The sequence below is a fragment of the Mucor velutinosus genome, assembly GCF_035048745.1.
Source record: "Mucor velutinosus strain NIH1002 chromosome Unknown tig00001540, whole genome shotgun sequence".
Classification (NCBI taxonomy): domain Eukaryota; kingdom Fungi; phylum Mucoromycota; class Mucoromycetes; order Mucorales; family Mucoraceae; genus Mucor; species Mucor velutinosus.
In genome coordinates this window covers 1,508,378-1,529,745 of record NW_027041893.1, presented here as the reverse complement: position 1 = coordinate 1,529,745, position 21,368 = coordinate 1,508,378, and the positions used below count along the sequence as shown (strand labels likewise).

Below are 21,368 nucleotides of genomic sequence, written 5' to 3'. Positions count from 1 at the left end.
ATAATACTATTTTATACAATGGCTACTGCTGAACAAATTGAACCCGTTGCTGTCGAGATCAAGAGCGACACCATCTCCTCTGTCAAGTCCTTCCTTTCTGGCGGTTTCGGTGGTATGGCATCTGTGCTGGTTGGGTATGTATTCATCAATATTTCGGCCGAGAGCAGTAGATGTTTAACACGAGCACACACTAGTCAACCCTTTGATTTAGTCAAGGTCCGTCTCCAGACCAGCGAAGGTGTCTACAAGAGCACTGCTGATTGCTTCAAGCAAATTGTAAAGAAGGATGGTATTTTCGGTTTATATCGTGGTATGGCTACCCCCTTGGCCAGTATCACTCCCATCTTTGCAGTCAGTTTCTGGGTAAGTCTATTCATTTGATTTAGCAGACAGAGAAAGAGAGAGGACATAGGGTATTAATACGTCAATGCTAGTCTTATGATCTCGGTAAGAAGATTGTGTATGGATTGAGAACCGATAAAAGCAATACCAACAAGCAGCTCAGTTTGGCTGAGATCACCTTTGCTGGTGCCTTCTCTGCTGTTCCTACCACTTTGTTTATGGCACCATCTGAGCGTGTCAAGGTGTTGATGCAAATTCAAGGCCAAGGTGGTGAGCAAAAATATAAGGGTCCTTTAGATGTTGTTCGTCAATTGTACAAGGAAGGTGGTGTTCGTTCCATCTGGAGAGGTACTGGTGCTACCTTGTTGCGTGATTCTCCCGGTTCTGCTGCTTACTTTGTTGCTTACGAATTGATCAAGAAGGGTCTCACTCCTGAAGGCACTCGCCCTGAAGATTTGAGCTTTGGTGCTGTCTTGTTTGCTGGAGGTAAGTTCTTTTTTTTTCTATGCTCATTATAGACTAAAATAGACTAATTCACAAATATCCTGTCAGGTATGGCTGGTGTTGCTATGTGGACCATTGCTATTCCTCCCGATGTCCTCAAGTCTCGCTTGCAATCTGCTCCTGCCGGCACTTACAGTGGTTTGGGTGATTGTCTCAAGAAGACTCTCAAGGCTGATGGTCCTGCTGCTCTCTTCAAGGGCCTTGGTCCTGCCATGTTGAGAGCTTTCCCTGCTAATGCTGCTACTTTCTTGGGTGTTGAGTACTCTATGAGGGCCATGAACATGGCTTTCTAAAGAAGGTGATAGGTTGTACATGTAGATATAAACTTGTTTTTGGAAACATTTAAGTGTAATTTTAATAAAAATAAAGGAATTTATCATATTTAAGAGTTCAGTCAGGAAAGTCGCACGAGCGATGTAATGATTTGCTTGCTAAAAATCACAGCTCCCCTTCAATTATTGTTGCAATATCAACAAATGGCCTACCGTGTAACCAATTCAGACACGCAATTCTGCTGACACAAATCTATCCTCGATTTTTAAAGTTTCAAACAGTATATTTTTTGCTTAAATTTAGCTGCTAAATTCACTATTCCATCTTCTTTCTTCTTCTTTATTCATCCTCTCTGAATAACTGCAGAAATGTCCTTTCTCAAAAACGCTACTAGAGTCACCCCTCGCTTCTCATTAGCTGCCGTAAGTATACACATAGCCAGGATTGCTCGAGAAAAATGTGCTTAATTCAGAAACTAGAAGAATGCAGTTGCTCGTCGTGCTATGGCATCTGCTGCCAGACCTGCACCCAAGACACCTGTCGACCCCAAGGCTGCTGGCCCCATGTTGAAGTATCAAGCCAATTTGCCCAAGTTGCCTGTGCCTGCTTTAAGCGGTACCTTGCAAAAGTACCTCCAATCTGTGCGCCCTCTCTTGGATGATGCCGAATACAAAAAGACTGAGCAAGCCGCCAAGGAATTCGAAGCACCTGGTGGTTTTGGTCAAAAGCTACAGGAGCGTTTAGTAGCTCGTTTCAATGATCCCAGCGTCGTCAACTGGATGGAAGATTGGTGGTTGGACCAAGCTTATATGGGTTACCGTGATCCCGTTGTGATCTATGTCAGCTACTTCTTTTTGTACAAAGACGACAAGTTGCGCAAATCTCCTGCTCAACGTGCTGCTGCCATCACCACTGCTGCTCTCGAGTTCAAGAAGCAAGTTGTTGAGTAAGTACAAGCGATCCAATGGGGGGGGGGTGTGTGTATTAAACAGCGCAACTGACACTACATAGCAAAACTCTGTCTGTTGAAATGGCCAAGGGAGAGCCTATGTGTATGGATTCCTACAAGTACATGTTCAACAACTGCCGTATGCCCAAGAAGCCATCTGATTATGAGGCCATTTTCGACCCTGTCAAGAATAACCACGTGGTAGTCCTTCGCAAGAACAAATTCTACGTTGTTGACACCTTCCATAACGGCAAGCAATTATCCACCAACGAGCTCCAACACCAATTCCAAAGAATCATCGATCAAGCAGGATCTTCTAAAGGTCTTCCCATTGGTGTCTTGACTTCAGATAACCGTGATAGATGGACAGAGGTAAGTTTCAATTGGCTCGAACCAGAAAATGTGGGGTTATTCGGACATTGGATACCCCTTTCATGGGAAACAAATTTAAGGTTCTTACACCCATCTAGTACAGAGAACGTTTGGTGGCTGCTAATCCTGATAACGCCCGCTATTTAGAAAAGGTAGAATCATCCGATTTTGTCATTTGTCTCGATGATCAAAAGCCTGTGACAAGAGATGAGGGCTCTCGTGCATGCTGGCATGGTGATGGCCGCAACCGTTTCTTTGATAAACCTTTGCAATTCATTGTCTATGAGAATGGTAAGGCTGGTTTCATGGGAGAGGTAAGTAGAAGGTATGCTCTGTGTAGATTGCGAGTAGATGGCTGATAACATATCTGTAGCACTCTTGTATGGATGGCACTGCTACCTGCCGTTTGAATGAGTACGTTTGTGATGGGTAAGCATAAATTACATAAACATGAATCTCAGCCGAATTTCTCACAGTTTGGGATTTTGTATCATGTTGCAGTTTAAACAGAGATAAGATCAACCATGGTGATGTCGAGGTTCGTTCTGATCTTCCTAATCCTGAGGAGATCCAGTTCCACGTGAACGACACTATCATCAAGGATATTCAAACTGCCGAATCCAACTTTGACCAACTCATCGCCAAGCATGACCTTACTGTCTTGTCATACCAATCCTACGGTAAGAACTTGATCAAGAAGTTCAAGTGTTCCCCTGATGGCTTCACTCAAATGGTCATTCAATTGGCCTACTACAAGATGTTTGGCATATCCCGCCCTACTTATGAATCTGCTCAAACTCGTAAATTCCAACGTGGTCGCACTGAGACTGCTCGTACTGTCACCACTGAATCTGTTGCGTTCGTAAAGGCTATGGAGGATCCTCATCTCGATAACCAATCAAAGATTGCTGCTTTCCGTGCTGCTCTCAAGACTCAAGGTGCTTACATGGCTGATGCCGTTAATGGTCATGGCGTTGATCGTCATTTCTTTGGCTTGAAGAACTGTATCCAGCCTGGTGAAGAGAAGCCTGAACTCTTTACTCAACCTATCAATGCCTACTCTTCTCACTGGTACCTTTCCACATCCCAATTGTCCTCTGAGCACTTTGATGGTTACGGTTGGGGTCAAGTTGTCAACGATGGCTTTGGCTGTGCCTACATGATCAAGGGGAATGCTCTCCAATTCAACGTTGCCAGTGTCAAAGATCTTGAAGTGCACGGCACCAAGTACGTTAACGGTACTCATCACTTCAAGCAATGTCTTGAGGATGCTGCTAATGATTTGAGAGATTTGTTAAACACTGAAATCGAGTCCGAAGCCAAATTGTAGATTGCTTTACAGCATTTGATAGATATTTATATGAATAAAGAAAACATTATAAGAACATTCAACCACTGTCATTGTTGAGTTCCACTAATCGACTCGATCCATCGAGCTTCTCCGACCGGAAATGTTGCGGAGGGGTCATGTCCACAGACACACGCACTCCAGAAGAATCTCCTAAAATAGGGATCCAGATGTGCCAGATGTGTAGATTCCTTCTTCATTGATATTATTAAAGTGAGTATCCATATACTTGAGCATCATGCGATGAACAGACACAACATGGATGATGAAGGATGGATTACTGATGGATGGATGATTATGTTATTGTAGTATGGCCGACTCAGCTTCTGCCGGTGCTTCTCGTGGTATGTTTGTTATTCAGCAAAATAAAAAAATCTGACAGGATTCGAAATACTCACTCATGGTTCAATCATTAGGTCGTGGATTTGGTCGCGGACGTGGTCAACGTAAGTATACGACACAGCCATATCAAAGCAATTAGATACTTTGATCATCTATGTCTATGAATTGGGATATTGATATGTGGATTTAGGTGGTGCCCGTCGTGCTAGACGTGGTGAGGAAAAGAACGAATGGGTTCCCGTTACCAAGCTTGGTCGTCTTGTTAAGGCTAACAAGATCAAGTCTATCGAGGAAATCTATCTCTTCTCTCTCCCTATCAAGGAGTATCAAATTGTTGATTACTTCCTTCCCAAGCTCACTGATCAAGTCATGAAGATCATGCCTGTTCAAAAGCAAACCACTGCCGGTCAACGTACTCGTTTCAAGGCTTTCGTTGTCATTGGTGACGAAAATGGTCATGTTGGTTTGGGTGTCAAGTGTGCTAAGGAAGTTGCTACTGCCATCCGTGGTGGTATCATCCTTGCCAAGTTGGCCATCATTCCCGTTCGTCGTGGTTACTGGGGTTCCAACCTTGGTGAGCCTCACACCGTCCCCTGTAAGGTCACTGGTCGTTGTGGTTCCGTCATGGCTCGTTTGGTCCCTGCTCCCCGTGGTACTGGTATCGTTGCCTCTCCCACTGCCAAGCGTGTCCTTCAATTGGCTGGTGTCACCGATTGTTATACTACCTCTCGTGGTTCTACCCGTACTCTCGGTAACTTTGTCAAGGCTACTTTCGCTGCCATTGGTAACACTTACGGCTTCTTGACTCCCGATCTCTGGGAAGAGTCCGAATTCGTTAAGGGTCCTTATCAAGAGTTCTCTGACTTCCTTGCCCAAAAGCAAAGAAAGTAAATTTTTACCAATTCTGTTAGTCGAAATGATTAGAAATTGGTAACTATATGAATAAATTTACTCTTTTTTAATAATACACAAAAACTGCAGAGGTTATTATGTATTGCGTCTTAGGCGAGGGAGGAATGGGGATAGTAGTAGTGTATAATGTTGTATCTGGCAGTAACGGATGGCACAGATCGATCAATTTGGATATGGAATGATCGCCAAATGTCAATGTTTGCATATTATATGTGAGCTTAACGATCGCATGACGATGATCGATCAGGAAGTGCAAAATGCATAATACCTTGTGAACATATTTTTAGCGAGCGAGGATTTTGCTATTATCAAAAGCGCGCTAGATGACTTCTCTCCATGACCAGACTTGATCTATCGTCTTGACAATGAACTCTTGGGTTGATGAACAATACTACATTTAGAAAGCTACACAAGCACTTTGTAACAAACTTTGAGAGCAAAATATGCATGTGCGCTAAATTGTCTCTATGTGAGAGTTTGGTGCGATGCTATAACGCGATATAGTTATTCTAGCTCTTTCTTTGTGTTGACAGAAGGCTCCTAAAATATGGTCAATCCTTGTAATTCATGACAAAGTTAGGCACTATATACCTTACACATGAAACTGAGCCATTTGGCATCAAGCTTCGCATTAGAGTAAGCAACTTTCAACCATTGAATACATCAGTTATGGAAGTATGCAACAAAGGCAGAAGCAAACCCTAAAGCTAAGCTGTAACACGTTTTCGATTCGCAAATTCCTTTTTATCAGCTTTTGAAAGCAGCATTCACCCTCCATGATGGTACCTGTTGCCAGCCAAAACATTTCAACGTCCGCTTATGTTATTTCTGTCTAGAAATGGAAATTTCTGATTCACTTTCGACTTCGTTGAACTCTTTTTCCATATTCGACTATATAACCGAACCAACTATTCTGTGCACCTTTGAGTTTTCTTGGAATGCTTTTCAAGGTGCATCCAATGGTACCAAGTAAGATAGATGTTTTGAATAAACTTACCGAATAATGTACGAAACTATGAAAAGAGGTTTCTGGCCAAAATGTCAGAAATTTATATATCAACACTCCACAAAGATGATTTCAGAGGTTGCTTTGGATCGATAGAAACATTTTAATTCAAGATATACCATAGTAAAAGTCTTCATTTTCAAGGTCAAAAACGCGATCGTTTGATTTTCGATGAAAGCCATGAGAGGTACCTCATGCTTTTTGGCCATGTTTTTTGGTCCCCAAAAAGTTGAGCAAAGGTGTCAGAAAGTAATTCTTAGATGAGAGAAACTGTTTGGTGCTATTCTGACAATCTAAGACGGCTTTGAACGCGAGAAAACACGGCTTTATTGCATTCAAATTTCGCTGTGTTTCACACACTTTTAAGTAGTAAAAAGCAATGCAAGTATGCCATCTGCCAGTACATAAATTGCTCCAATTGACACAGACGTGGAGAGTTGTAGAAGAGTCAGATTTACAGTAATAGGTCGTTAACCTCACACGATATTAGGGTGTTGACAGCAAAAGTCAAAATTACATAATGCATGAAACCAGGAATGTTTTTTAAACATGGAAGTGAAGACTGGGGCGCTGTATCTTTTATCTTTAAACAGGACAATATAATACAATTTCTATTGAAACGCGTTTTCCTTTGCTTGGCCCTTAAAGCAACATCTGTTGTATATGAGCTTTTTCAACTAGCTTATCTTCGGGTCATTCTCATTGCGTTTTTGCAAGAACAAAAGTTTGATTCTTGGTGGAAATATACGAAACGTATATGTAATAATTTACTCGAAATCCTTAAACTGGATAAAAAAGCAGATGCTAGTGGGACATCTTCAAACAAAAACCTAATCTAGCTTACATAAATTCAACATGATCATTTAAGCGGCCTACTTGCTATTACCCGAGCGACACTGAGGCACCTGTAATTAGTATTGTCTTCAAATACATCATAAATCAAACTGGGTTGGTGATGGATACGATCTTTGAAGTTGCCATCACATTCCCCCCTAAGTATCTGTATGGCATTTGCTTATTCACTAAGCTTCTGCTCGTAAAAGCTATTCCTCTGCCAGTAATCACGTAAACACTGTATAAAGCGGGAAGCTTATGTAATATCTAATAAAGTTTGGTTGAACATTTCGATATACCATTCCTTTATATGCTCATTATTTGACGCCTTTTGTAAGCGATCAATTGCTGCAACTAGAATGTTGAAAGAGGATTTTTATTACTATGTGATTGGAGTGTACTGTATTACAACCATTCTTAGAAGAACGAGATTTACAGGCATAATGTATATATTTGCAGTGAGAGAACACGCATATCAACGCAGCAATTCGAATGATTCAGTCCAAAACACTCAAATACTTTTCAGCCGGCTTTTACATGACAAAGCTGCCAATATTCTTTTTGTACAGTACACAATCGTGTAATCACCATTGCTGCACTACCTGCAAGTGTAACGCTACTGAATTTTACATACGAGCGCTAAAGATATTACGCCATCTAGCAAAGAAACGATGATTGGGGATATATAAAATTAAGCACGCAAACATACCCTTGATGAGTTCATTTGAAATACCGTTCTGATTGTAGTAATGCAGAAAGTCGTAAGATGGCTTCACTACAAATAATCTGCATACAATTGGATCTTTTCTTTCAAATATAGAACCTGTATGCACATGTTTTATCCATTTTTTTTCTATCTATTAGTGTAAAATTCACTCACACAATGGTTGTCGATATTGTCTGACCTTTGCTTTCATGATTTCTGAAAGTATGTTTAGAGTACTTAAAACCGGATATAACTTTTTGGCTAATAATTCTAAAATAATTTGCTTTGTTCAGCAAATTTCCCGCCTATGTCCCTGTGCAAAATGATGCCATAGCATTCACAAATAAACAAGAGCATTCCCCGCATAGGTATGATAAGAGCCTTTAATATCTTATCATATCGCTACGTACACAGCGGGGTAAGTCAGGTAACATCCTTTCTAATGTACCTATTATTGACATGTTACACATTCAAATCTAGATACCATAGATAACTATAACTTTGTTTTTACAAAAATTATAGATCAAGATAATGTACATGTAAGCTTGCTAGACTGCAACAGAAGCCTTCATAAGTGGCACTCCATCTTTCAATAGCATCTTTAATTTTATCCGGAATCAATTGTATTTTACCTTCATTTGTTGACTATTTTACGCAAGAGGCAACATGGAAATGTAAATTTGCCATTTGATTAAACACCACGGCGATTTCCGTTAGAAAATATTGCTTATTTGGTGATTGAACGGAATAGTCTGAGACATTTCATATTCATGTTTGACATTCAATGACAGGCTTTAGTTTGAGTAGTAATCTTTGGGGTCATTGGACGAAGTCGACAATGATGAAAGCAGTACGATGATGAACCTGAAAAGTGCTCTTCTTACTAGGGATCCGCCATAAAGTTGCTTTAGTATAAATAGAAGAGACACAAAATATGACATAGATCCAATAGTTTCAAACTTGACAGGCTTGAATCCAAAATGTCCCACACTAATACAGATGAAGTATCAGTTCACTCAAGTTACAGTGAGGAGAACACTGCCATTCCAACTCAATCAGAGATCCATGTAGACCCTGTAGTGGAAAAGAGATTGCTCAGAAAGCTGGATTTTCGTCTGTTGACATTTGCATTTTTTTCTTATTTTACCAGTAATCTTGTGCGTAATAACATGCGTAAGTGGATCATTTTTCATATAGACACAATTAAATTGCTAACTTTCTATAGAAAATGCTTATACCAATGGCATGGATGTCGATGTTGGTATCGATTCTGAAGCTTACAATTGGTGTGTTACTTTCTTCTTTATCGGCTACATTATCCCTCAAATTCCTACAAACATGATCGTCGCTCGCATCCAGCCCAAGTACTTTTTGCCTACTGCTGAAATCATCTGGGGTGTCATCACTTGTTGTATCTCGGTAGCCAAGACTCCTAACGCAGTATGGGGCTTGAGATTTATTCTCGGAATGGCTCAAGCTACCTTTGTCCCATCCATGGTTTTCATCATTGGTTCTTGGTATACAAACGAAGAACTTGCTACTCGTACTGCCATCTTTATGGCCGGTAACCAAATGTCTGGCGCTATCGGTGGTATCATTGCCGCTGGCATCAATACCAATCTAAACGGTGCTTCTGGTAAAGCTAGTTGGCAATGGCTTTTCATTGTCGAGGGCTTGATGTCTATCTTTGTTGGTGTCTTTGGCTACTATCTCCTTCCAAATTATCCTCACAACACGAACTGGGTACAAGGCGAGGAAAAGGATTGCGCCTATGCTCGTCTGGAACGTCAAGGCAAGCAAATCAAGTCTCAAAAATACACTTGGAACACCTTTAGAAACGTCTTGGCTACTCCCTATGCATATCTTTTGACGTTTGATTTCATCTGTATCAATCTTGGTAACCAGCTTCCTCTAAATTTCTCTATTATTGTGAGAGATATGGGCTATGGCTCTGCTTATTCCAATTATCTGGTCTCGCCCATTTTTGGCTTTGCTGCATTCACTGTTGTGCTCATTGGCTATCTCTCTGACAAGTACAGTGAGCGTGCTTGGATCATTATCATTGTACAGCTGTGGGTCTCTGTTTGGTATATCGTCTTGTTTGCTGTGAATCATGGTCAAACGCCGTTCTGGTTGCTCATGTTGAGTTCCTTTGCCATTGTCAACAATATCTCCATGTTTCCCATTGTATTTTCATTCATCAATGAAATCTTTGCTCTGGATGCAAATACCCGTGCTTTGGCCATTGCCTGTATCAATTGTATTGGTAATCTCGTACCAAATTTCATCAGTGTTGGCATTTGGAAAGTCAGCGACTCTCCTAATTTTTACCTTGGAAAAGTGGTTACATTTGCCCTCTCTCTCTGCTCTGTCTTTGTTACCATCTTTTGTTGGTGGTGCCTTAAACACAGCATCAACCTTCCTCGTGAAAGAAAACCAGCTCAACCGGAATTCTCTGCTGAGGAAGGCTTTGAGGACGATGAAAAGAAGGAATAATTGCATTTACTTTTATTTCACTCCTCCGTGTACTATATATATATATATATATCATATCTTAGCATTTCATTCAACATCTCTTTTCATTCTTTGTATATTTATGTGTTGTTCAATAAAGGCTTATTTGTTTTTTCATTTCACTTATCGCCATATGATAGAATCACTGACTGCTGCTGAATACCTGCTAGAAACGAGACACGGATCAGATATTAAGGCAATGGAAATCTAGTTTTTTCAAATTCATTTACTATACAGATAAACTCAATCTATTTGACATTGTAATGTAGATCCCAAAAACGTGTTGACATGTTAAACATTTGTAGAGATTTTTTATGTATAAAAGAGATTTAGTTGTACAAAATGATGCTAAAAAGGAATATAGTATTATTGTTATTGTTGCAGGAAAAATAGGAAAGTTGTGTATATTTTGTCAATGAGTGGGGGGAATAGATGTTAGATTGCATATTTACAGCCATCATTTTCAAGCCTTTAGTTCTTTTTTCGCTTCTTTAGACGCTCCAGCTCCTTCTGCTCTTCGATCTGATCTTCACGTCTAGCTATGCGCTCGCTAAAAATTCGAGTTAGTAATGCCATCCAAGATGCGGCCCGACAATTAATTACCTTCGTTTTTCTTCTCTCAATACATCTCTGGCATCCGCCTCCATATCATCATCAGAGTACACAGGATCATTTGCATATCTAAAAGAGTATCGCCAAGTTAGACAATGAGCATGAATCTCCCATTTTCAAAGTAGCCATACCTGGTTCTATCGTATCTAAAGATTTTACTGATTTCGTCTGAATAACTATTTCTGCGAGGTCCTCTAGCATATCGTGGATCATCATCCTCATCATCATCCACAATGAAAGAGGCCAGCTCCTCGTCTTCCTCGTCCTCTTCCTCATCACGGTAACGTCTTCGAAGTGGTACACTTGATTTTCGAGCCGCTGGATCTAATGGTCTACCAGAGAATGGCATACGTCGCACTGCAGGTGGAGGCGGCCTTCTATCTGCGGTAGGTGCTGGGCGTTTTGCAATTGGTCTGGGAGGAGGCGATGCAGGTCTTCTTCGAGCAGGTGCTGAAACAGAAGGTGGTGGTGGGAATCTATTGCTGGATTTATTGCTGCTTCCACTCAATCTAGAATCTCGGGGCCTCTCATCTTCATCATCAGATCGAATGCCTTTTGAACGACGAATGTCTCTTTGTATTTCTGCTATCGAACGACGGTCTCGTTTCTGAGCATTGACCTTCTTCGGTGGTTCTGATACAAGCTGCCTAGCACGCTCTCTAGCTGACACACTATCTTCAAGATGTGCTGGCGATGATTTTGTGGGCTCAGGCTTTTTGATGCGATTATAGATAGTAGGGGTATTGCTATCGCTACCGGATGACCCTCTGCTCTCGTACGTTCCATATTTCTTTGGTGGGGGAGGAGTTGTTGCTTTGTCTTTACTGCCTCCTTTACTGACAGACTGCTCTTTCGCCTTCTTCATCAAATCGTCAAATGACATGTGAACCGGTTTCTACTGTCTCCATTAGTTGATACACCCTCCCCTGCTCAAGTGCTCGTACATACCTTCTTCTCAGGGAATAAGATGGCAGCATTCTTTCTACTTGCCGATGTTGATTTGATATTACTGAATGCATTGTTCGTGCGTGATTTTACTGGTTTTTCTGCCTGCATCTTTTTCTTTTCTTGTCCTCTCATCTGCTTTTTTTGATCAATCAATGATTTCTGCTTCTTGTCCTGCATTTCACGCTTCCTGACTAACTGTGCTTGAGCCTCCTCACGTTCCCGAAGAGCCCTTTCCTCTCTTCGTCGCCTCTCTTCATCTTCACGTCGTTTTTGCCTTGCACGTTCCATCAAGGAAGCATCCTGTTGCTTTGCTACTTGCGTAGCCTGTGCCATTAATTGGTCAAAGTTCAACGCAGTAGAGTCGCCCTGTGATATGCTCAATTAACGACGGCCAAATGGCATTCATTTTGTTCATACCTTTAACATTCCCATCAATTATATGTGTTTATAGGCCTATCTGGCAGAGATGTACAATGAATTAGAGTATAAAGGAGAGAAATAGAGAATGTATGCAGAAGAAAGAGAAAAAATTTATAGCTGTGGAAAAGAACAAAAAGGAAAAAAATACATTTTATTAAGCGTCACTCATTCGTCCAATGCCACCCAATCAACAAGGTAGTTACCGTGCTTGGACATGCTTGATAGACACCCAACATAATCTTGAACGTTAAATAGATGGAGCCTTGATCTCTGCCTGACAATGGACAGAGAGTATCGCTATTCTCTATTAGAGTAGCTTTACATTGCATACCACATGTGCTCCGATCTCAGGAACTTGCATGTCTTTAATGTGTGATGGGTAGCCTGAGATGGACATGTAACATCTCTGGCTGTGGATTCATTTACTCGGGTCTTTTCCAATATCATCAATACCATTCAATACATCTTGGATAGTGCAAATACCTTAGAAAAGCTGCCTAGGGCTTGGGATTATTTGCATTGGTGGATACCGATCATATCCTGTATGATGTGGCATCTGGGCAGACGTGTTTTTCGTTTTCAATATACAGTAAAGATCGAGCAATAAACACGGCTTACACAGCAAAGTTGCGACGAAATATCAACTAATGATACGAAGAGTAAAGGAAATACATATAGACCCCCTTAAAGCCATACAGTTTCATTGTGTGATTCATTGAATGGTACGTTAATCTGGGTCCAGCATCGCAATCAGGTCAAACCAAATTTCTGGACAACTTCAGGCCACAATATATGCCAAAAGTTGACATTTTTACATTTTAGATGCCAAATTCTCGTAGATAGAAGCTATTTCTAACGTCGAAAAAGGTACCAAATGAGTGCTACTGAGTAGTAGAAGTGATCAGCTACCACTCTTCATCGTTTATGGGAACTTTTTTTCGTCTCAAAACCTGACGATTTCGGCCTTATGGTAGCAAGGAAAAAATCTCAAATCAAACAAATGTCGATTGTTCGGTTGAAAAACGAAGCTTTTTATTAAGGTATACGAGCCTTTCGACACTTCGGGTGGTTTCCTGACCTACGCTCAAACGGCTCGCGCTGTCGCGGGCTTTTGGCTAATATCGCAAAATTAATGCAGCTAAAATGTTAGAAGAACCCTGATTGCTGATTGATATATAATCACTAATCATATAAGTGTCTATGCTTCAGATGGTTCTTTACCTTCGCTTCGCTTTGGTGAGAACCAACCTGCGCAGCGGCAGCTCGTGCTACCGATTGCCCTTGCGTATCTTATCAAAATACTGCTACTTTTATTTTGACCCTCCACTTACACATGATAACCCCTTATATTATCTGTGGATCTAATTCTTATGTGATGCTCTACACCCATATACAGGTAGCTACTTTATATACGGGCAAGCAGCATACTGGTATTTCCACTTTTTAGTCCTTAGTGTCCTTAATACAGCAAAATATGAGTGCATTTGAGCTGCGTTTTCTCGCGTTGAAGGCCATTTTAGATCGTCAGAATAGCACCAAGCGGTTGCTCTCATCTGGCAGTTACTTTATGATACCTTTGCTCAACTTTTTAGGTCAAAAAAAAATATGGCCAAAAATCGACCAAAAAGCATGAAGGGTACCTCATGGTTTTCATTGAAAATCAAACGATCGCATTTTTTACCTTGAAAATGAAGACTTTTACTATGGTATATCTTGAATCAAAATGTTTCTATCGATCCAAGCAACCTCTGAAATCATCTTTGTGGGACTTTGATATGCAAAATCTCGACTTTTTGGCCAGAAACCTCTTTTCATATTTTCGTAAAATTTTCAATAAGTTTATTCAAAACATCTATCTTACTTGGTACCATTGGAAGCGCCTTGAAAAGTACTTCAAGGATGTATTAGGAAGCCTTTTTTTTTTTTTTTTTTTTTTTGTAGGGGAGACGAGCTCCAGGTTTTATTTAAAGTCCTGTAAATGTCGCTATGAGTGATAGACAAGACTGTTGGTGGACCCAATGTCTGCAATGAAGGGGAATAAGATATTTTTTGAACTAAGTTGGGAAAGAAATCTACTACTAATAAGGTGCGACTCCTAGAGCCAGTACAGTCTTGCGGAAATCGTCAAAATATAGATCATGGATAAGAGTACAGAAACACCAAACGAGGACATCAGTACTACGTCAAAAAATCAAACAACTTGCGTTCACCAGGATTTGAACCGGGGATCCTCCCGTTGGCATACGGGAGTTCTACCACTTCGCCCTACCACCAGGGACAAATGTATTAGGAAGCCTAGGGTGATAACCATAGTTTATAGAGTCGAATATCGCAAAGCAGATTAAAGAAGTCGAAGAAGGGCGAAACTAGTCCAATCTTGAACAGAAAATATATACTGAGCTTCAATTGGTTTTAGCAGGCGGCACTGCTGCTGGCTGACCCAAACACCTTTCTGATGATGACAATAATGATTGCGATGCTGATTAAATGGGGATGATGGAGTTGAAAGGACAATTACTTGGCAAAAATAATCAAGTAGTATATTGAGCATCGAGGATACAAATGTGTGTATCCTCCTATTTACTCTCCTGAGCTTAACCCAATAGAACAATTCTGGCCAGTGGCAAAGAGTAAGGTTAAGCGCTATAGGTTTTGCAGGAAGATACTTTATCAAAAAGTATTACAGAAACCTGCAAAGTATAGAGAAAAGTCATTTCAAAGGCTTTGTTTCGCATTCTTACAAGTGCTGGAATAAATGTCGAAACAAGGAGCCTATGTAATGGCATCGACAATCACATCAGAAGCCAATAACACGGCGATTAAGAAAAAAGTAAGCTACAATCAGATCAGCAATAGACAATGTAAACTTTAATATATTTTTTTTTTATGTAGATCATACAGCATTGGCAAGTATTTTTAAGAGCACAAAGTGTAGGACACTTGAGAAAAGATATTGGACACTTGGGAAAGATATTGGATACTTGAAAACGATGTTGGACACTTCAACTGCACACAAATGATGGGAAAATCTGGCAATTCATGCTCATAGCATCGTGGACAGTTATGTTTTTTTTTTATACATACATGCCATGGATGAAAAGTAGCCATTTCATCGAAAAATGGTCGCTCTCATTCAAAATAACATACGCCATCTTTTCAATGAGAGCGACCTAATTGTATTCTTTTCAATTTCCCAAAGATCAATCTTCTCTGCTGATGTGAAGTGATGCGTTGCGAATACGATCAGAGATTTTTTCATTCTGCCTGACAGAAGAAGGATCGTTATTTACAACAGTCTTCAGCTTGGACCAAAACTCTTCGATCGGATTTAAAAAAAGGAGAATAAGGTGGCAAAAAGAGAAGTCTATAACCACGTTGCCCAACCCAATCTTCAATAAGTGCAGCCTTGTGAATGGATGCATTGTCAAGAACTAGATATTTGTAGCTCATGTTAGCCGCATCCAGTGTCGTGAGGACTTGCTCTATGTATTCAAGGAAGTCACTGCTGGTAGTACCCTTCCTCTTGGGGGCCTGAGATTTCTCACCAGTTCGAGTTCGTTTTCCACTCCTAGCACTAAGTACAACTTCTTTTCTGGATAATGTGATTAAACCACTTTTACAAATAGCACCCAAGATGCTGACATTTGCTCCCTTCGTTTGAACATCAATTTTGCAAGGTGTTCCAGCCTCAGACCATCCATATGAGCGATGCACACTCCTGTTAAAGCCAGCTTCATCCAAGAATACACATTCATTCATAAAGTCTATGTTCTGGCTAACCCAGTATGCTACCGCATCTCTGTGGAATTTGACCGTCAGTATAAAAAGAATATAAATTTAATGAGATCAAACTTGGAAATTTTATTAAGAATAAAAAAAGGCGAAGACTTTTTCTACTGCTAAATTGTTATGGTATTTATACTTTTTCTGTTTTAAAATCTTTTCTTGTCTAGACAATTGTTTTAGTCAGGGTATACCTAATAATTCCCTTTTCCCGAGTACAAGATATTGGCATTTCAAACAATGGATAGCCGCGAGCCTATCGGGTTCATCTTTAGGCGAGACGTACTACACAATGTGTCATTTATGTGTGTGGAACCTCTTAATCACTGGTATTTTTCACATACATATTGTGTTCAGAAGTTTAGGAATTACATAAATGTATCACCATGATAAGGGATTATAGGTTACTATGGTCACACTGATGAGTTGATTGGAACAGTTTCTTATTGTATTTGATAAAAGTGATTATGTCCATCAATTCTCACATATCAATCTTTTATCCCAGTTACTAGTTTTAGACATGTGTCTCCTAATTAGTATACTGGTGGTGGAACTCTACACTCTGCAATGTCTGTGTACAATTCTCACTGTATACCTTTTATTGTCATACAGCATCAGGTTTGATTTATAATATATATACTTCAAATTACAATGATTGTTCTCTTCTTGATATAAGTTAGCTACTCTCATACCAAGATCAATTGTATCCCGTCGTATTATATTATAAGCCATTAATATTTCAGGTATTGTGTGCCTGAAATATTTTATTTAAATGTTCAACTCTCAGTGTAATAATCAATTGTCTTTTTAAAGTCATATTTTGACATCCGTCGAAATATGCTTTTATTTTTTTATTTTTCTCATATTTCATTGTTTGATTCCAAATTGGTAATAGTTTATACGGATATCTGTGTATCATTCATGCTCAAATACAACACACCATCTTGTTGCGACTGGATCGACTTATTCATGACAATCCTGCAGACGATATTCCAGACTGCATTGGACAATCACTTGTTTAATGGTATTCCAGCATCCAAACTTGTTTTTTATCCTGTAACGCTTTCCTTCGCCTTTTTTCCCCTTGATCCTAAGGGATTTTTTAGAGCCACATGGCTATCTTTAACAAAATTTGAACGGGCTAGGCAAAATTGGTCAATAGTTACTGCGTGCCATATAAAGACTTAATAAAATACAATCTTTAATCGTAATGAAGTGATTAGTAGTATAACCTTCAGAACTATAATCATCTGACTGTTATAAGTTGGGGTATCATTTGAGTGTTTGATGGTTAGTTGTTTGAGCGTGGGGAAGTGAGTAGATATTTGTGTGGATGATTGATGAAATAGCTAGGACATATCGTCCATGTATTGGTAAATGAATCGCGCTAACGTGGCTACCAGGGCACCACTCCTGGAGTTCATCACAAAGGCCTAGGGTTAACAACTCCCTATTCAGACATGGCATCAAAGACAGGGAAATATCGAGTCATTTCGACATTTGTTCAAAGCAATCAAGTAGTGTATTTTTTTTATTATTGTTTTGTTTCCTTTTTTTTGAGGCAGAATCATAGACAGGGAGCACGGTCGTGTTGGGTACATAAGGCATAGGCATAGTTTGGTTATTTTTACGAGGGACCAGCTCGCAATGAAGTTCTTTCATAGAGATGACTCTATTAAAAAGTTCAATCCTTCGCGCTACACAATACTGGAAGTAATGTGTAGTGGAAAGAAAAGGATGAAGTATTATAATTTCAACCTTACCAAACATAAGAAAGTCAGTAAACGTATTATATAGTCATATTAATTGACTAGAAAAAAGTAGATCGAATATACAGTATGAATGGTTTGACTTTTATGGAGTAACATATTAAATGTACAAATGGTATCGTTGACAATAAAGAAACATGACGGGATGAGTGTAAAAGTTATCAATTGTAAGCTTCGTTAAATACATGTTGAATATTTCTACTGATTTGCTCGTTTCCATTTACGATTTCAGATGACAGCAGAGAAGCCAAATTCTTTAGTAATTTGTTCAGTTCTTTGTTTCCTATTATTGTAGTTGTTGAAATATCGTCCTCATACAAGTCTTCAATACAACCAAATATTCTCTCGACGTTTCCACTTTGTTTAAATTGACGTTTCAAAGATGTAATAGTATTCAAACTCAAGCTTGCTTCAGCTCCATTTTCCCACACTTGAGTTGCGATGTGCTTGAAAAGCTTTGACGCGGCCACAACACTGGAATCTCTGTCTTGATTACGGGAGCGATCTGCGATTGTCCATATTGTCCAAGGTCTTGTTCGAACATCATTAGTAAATTTAGACGAAAATCGGTAACACAGGTAGGTGGACAATCGATCAAACTTGGATCTTAGTTGGCGTAACTGAGCATGTTCATCGAATGGATAAAGCAAATATTGGTGAGAAGATCTAATTCCATCAAGTTGCGTATTTGCTTTTGTCGTCATTTCAATTTCTTGAAGTTTGCATTTCTCAATAAAGATCCTTGTATTCCTACTTGGTATGAATCCATTTGAGCTAGAGGCACCGACAGCTACTGGCTGATTGCTTTCCAGGCGTATAGATGAAGTAATCAAAACGTTCATAGTTTTAGTTCCCAACACTAATTTCTTAGCATTATCATTGTCAATCAAGCATAATTCTACATTTTGGTATCTTGTATCAGTGTGAGGTAAAGAGGACTGGGGGATGTTTCCTTTTGTTGATGATGTCTTTTCATAGTGTGCATCCAGCGATGGGAGTCTTGAATATATCTCTCCACCAAGAACAAGTAAAGACTTGCCTCCCTCCACAAAAACAGCCTCTTCCAACAAATGAGCACATGATTTAGCTGCCATTGGATTTAAAGTCCAGCTGTTGTTTAGCAAAAGTGCAGTCTGAGGATCCAACTCGATGTAGTTTGACTTTGATAGTAATGCTCTGCAATGACTATTCAATACGATGTTCCGGATTGAGCATGGTGTTTGGTCGGGTTGGCTGTCTTCATCAATTTCTTTTCTCTCTTTTGGAATGAATACGAGTGATGATGGTTTGTTTTCTGCTTCAAGCGTCATCATGTTGCCAATAACTTTCGGTGCAGCCAGCAAGTGGTGTTCTTCCCCTTTGTGGTCAACGTAAATCACAGGTTCCAAGTCCCCTAGCTCAGCTACCAACATTTTTTTTTCTTGTTCTTTTTCAGGTTGATGTAGTGCATCGAAAGCTGATAGAACTGATGTCTTGTAGTCATGTCTTTTGATATTATGTTCGTTCTTTGTTTGGTCTTTCGGCTGTGATGACGTTGTCTGGGTATTCAAAACTACATTTACAGCATCATCCACAACTAAGCTGTCATCATCTGAACTACTGTCGTATTTTTCATTGTTGTCGTGTGTTTTTTTTACGTGTCTTTTCAGTGAGTCAGGATTGGGGTAGTACTTCTCGTTACAATACGGACAGACAAAGACCCCTCTGTCATTCCTGATCACCCTTTTTGAGACTATTAAGTCAAATATTCATTAGTATCCAAAAAAAAAAGGACGTTAAGCTTCCACTTGCCTTTATTCAACTCAACAATGATTTCTTTGGAATGAAAACGGTAGGCATGGAGGCTTAAGGCTAGTTTTGATGAAAGCAATCTTTCACAATCTTGACAAACGAAAGAGCTCATAGAATTTAAAGATGAAGAAAAAAGAAAGTGGTCAGAAATCGGTTGTGAAATTGGTGAAATAGGCTGTGAAATCGGTTGTGAAATTGATAATTAGACCTGAAGAACAAAATAGGAAATGTTATTATCCCCACCCTTCCTTTCTTTACTTTATTTTGATTTGATTTATATTCCCCACCCTTCTTTATTCATTATGACCGAGCTTAAATTCGATTGATAGTATAGATATTTTCTTTATTGTCTTTATATATCTTTGAATTCGCTCAAAAATAAAACTTCAAGAAGATTCTAGCATAATAACATTTCCTATTTTGTTCTTCAGGTCTAATTATCAAAAGTGGTGAAATCGGTTGTGAAATTGGTGAAAGTGGTGAAATCGGTTGTGAAATTGGTGAAAGTGGTGAAATAGGCTGTGAAATCGGTGGTGAAATTGGTGAAAGTGGTGAAATAGGCTGTGAAATCGGTTGTGAAATTGGTGAAAGTGGTGAAATAGGCTGTGAAGTCGGTTGTGAAATTGGTGAAAGTGGTGAAATAGGCTGTGAAGTCGGTTGTGAAATTGGTGAAATTGGTGAAATAGGCTGTGAAGTCGGTTGTGAAATTGGTGAAATTGGTGAAATAGGCTGTGAAATCGGTGGTGAAATTGGTGAAATTGGTGAAATAGGCTGTGAAGTCGGTTGTGAAATTGGTGAAAGTGGTGAAATAGGCTGTAAAGTCGGTTGTGAAATTGGTGAAATTGGTGAAATAGGCTGTGAAATCGGTGGTGAAATTGGTGAAATTGGTGAAATAGGCTGTGAAGTCGGTTGTGAAATTGGTGAAAGTGGTGAAATAGGCTGTGAAATCGGTTGTGAAATTGGTGAAAGTGGTGAAATAGGCTGTGAAGTCGGTTGTGAAATTGGTGAAAGTGGTGAAATAGGCTGTGAAGTCGGTTGTGAAATTGGTGAAATTGGTGAAATAGGCTGTGAAGTCGGTTGTGAAATTGGTGAAAGTGGTGAAATAGGCTGTGAAATCGGTTGTGAAATTGGTGAAATTGGTGAAATAGGCTGTGAAGTCGGTTGTGAAATTGGTGAAAGTGGTGAAATAGGCTGTGAAATCGGTTGTGAAATTGGTGAAAGTGGTGAAATAGGCTGTGAAGTCGGTTGTGAAATTGGTGAAATTGGTGAAATAGGCTGTGAAATCGGTGGTGAAATTGGTGAAATTGGTGAAATAGGCTGTGAAGTCGGTTGTGAAATTGGTGAAAGTGGTGAAATAGGCTGTGAAGTCGGTTGTGAAATTGGTGAAAGTGGTGAAATAGGCTGTGAAATCGGTTGTGAAATTGGTGAAAGTGGTGAAATAGGCTGTGAAGTCGGTTGTGAAATTGGTGAAAGTGGTGAAATAGGCTGTGAAATCGGTTGTGAAATTGGTGAAAGTGGTGAAATAGGCTGTGAAGTCGGTTGTGAAATTGGTGAAATTGGTGAAATAGGCTGTGAAGTCGGTGGTGAAATTGGTGAAATTGGTGAAATAGGCTGTGAAGTCGGTTGTGAAATTGGTGAAAGTGGTGAAATAGGCTGTGAAGTCGGTTGTGAAATTGGTGAAATTGGTGAAATAGGCTGTGAAATCGGTGGTGAAATTGGTGAAATTGGTGAAATAGGCTGTGAAGTCGGTTGTGAAATTGGTGAAATTGGTGAAATAGGCTGTGAAGTCGGTTGTGAAATTGGTGAAATTGGTGAAATAGGCTGTGAAGTCGGTTGTGAAATTGGTGAAAGTGGTGAAATAGGGTGTAGGATAAAAAGGGTGGATAAAAAGTAAGGGTGGATCCGGATAATAGATAGACCGTGGGGGTACGGGGCGTAGGTAG

The 21,368-nt window shown here is 39.8% G+C and overlaps 7 protein-coding genes across 7 annotated transcripts; 5 read left to right on the top strand and 2 right to left on the bottom strand.

Moving 5' to 3' along the window:
• Nucleotides 1-18: 18 nt before the first annotated feature.
• ATC70_004596 (GAF domain-containing protein) lies at nt 19-1,139 on the top strand (the record flags this gene model as incomplete). The annotated part of the gene is made up of 4 exons (XM_064823898.1): nt 19-134; nt 195-363; nt 435-828; nt 895-1,139. 4 exons carry the CDS (start codon nt 19-21, stop codon nt 1,137-1,139), a joined length of 924 nt encoding a protein of 307 aa, XP_064688723.1.
• A 348-nt stretch (nt 1,140-1,487) lies between these two features.
• Nucleotides 1,488-3,770, top strand: ATC70_004595 (uncharacterized protein; the record flags this gene model as incomplete). Its single annotated transcript, XM_064823897.1, has 6 exons — nt 1,488-1,541; nt 1,599-2,065; nt 2,131-2,440; nt 2,539-2,754; nt 2,814-2,869; nt 2,942-3,770. The coding sequence occupies 6 exons, from the start codon at nt 1,488-1,490 to the stop codon at nt 3,768-3,770; spliced, it is 1,932 nt and encodes a 643-aa protein (XP_064688722.1).
• Nucleotides 3,771-4,098: 328 nt separating this feature from the next.
• RPS21_1 (40S ribosomal protein S21) lies at nt 4,099-5,021 on the top strand (the record flags this gene model as incomplete). Its single annotated transcript, XM_064823896.1, has 3 exons — nt 4,099-4,132; nt 4,205-4,234; nt 4,321-5,021. The coding sequence occupies 3 exons, from the start codon at nt 4,099-4,101 to the stop codon at nt 5,019-5,021; spliced, it is 765 nt and encodes a 254-aa protein (XP_064688721.1).
• A 3,547-nt stretch (nt 5,022-8,568) lies between these two features.
• ATC70_004593 (uncharacterized protein) lies at nt 8,569-10,084 on the top strand (the record flags this gene model as incomplete). Its single annotated transcript, XM_064823895.1, has 2 exons — nt 8,569-8,761; nt 8,814-10,084. The coding sequence occupies 2 exons, from the start codon at nt 8,569-8,571 to the stop codon at nt 10,082-10,084; spliced, it is 1,464 nt and encodes a 487-aa protein (XP_064688720.1).
• Nucleotides 10,085-10,573: 489 nt separating this feature from the next.
• ATC70_004592 (uncharacterized protein) lies at nt 10,574-12,094 on the bottom strand (the record flags this gene model as incomplete). Its single annotated transcript, XM_064823894.1, has 5 exons — nt 10,574-10,652; nt 10,706-10,783; nt 10,846-11,609; nt 11,663-12,028; nt 12,080-12,094. 5 exons carry the CDS (start codon nt 12,092-12,094, stop codon nt 10,574-10,576), a joined length of 1,302 nt encoding a protein of 433 aa, XP_064688719.1.
• A 5,701-nt stretch (nt 12,095-17,795) lies between these two features.
• On the bottom strand, nt 17,796-19,046 carry ATC70_004591 (uncharacterized protein; the record flags this gene model as incomplete). Its single annotated transcript, XM_064823893.1, has 1 exon — nt 17,796-19,046. The coding sequence occupies one exon, from the start codon at nt 19,044-19,046 to the stop codon at nt 17,796-17,798; it is 1,251 nt and encodes a 416-aa protein (XP_064688718.1).
• A 502-nt stretch (nt 19,047-19,548) lies between these two features.
• ATC70_004590 (uncharacterized protein) lies at nt 19,549-21,319 on the top strand (the record flags this gene model as incomplete). The annotated part of the gene is made up of 2 exons (XM_064823892.1): nt 19,549-19,567; nt 19,857-21,319. 2 exons carry the CDS (start codon nt 19,549-19,551, stop codon nt 21,317-21,319), a joined length of 1,482 nt encoding a protein of 493 aa, XP_064688717.1.
• Nucleotides 21,320-21,368: the final 49 nt, after the last annotated feature.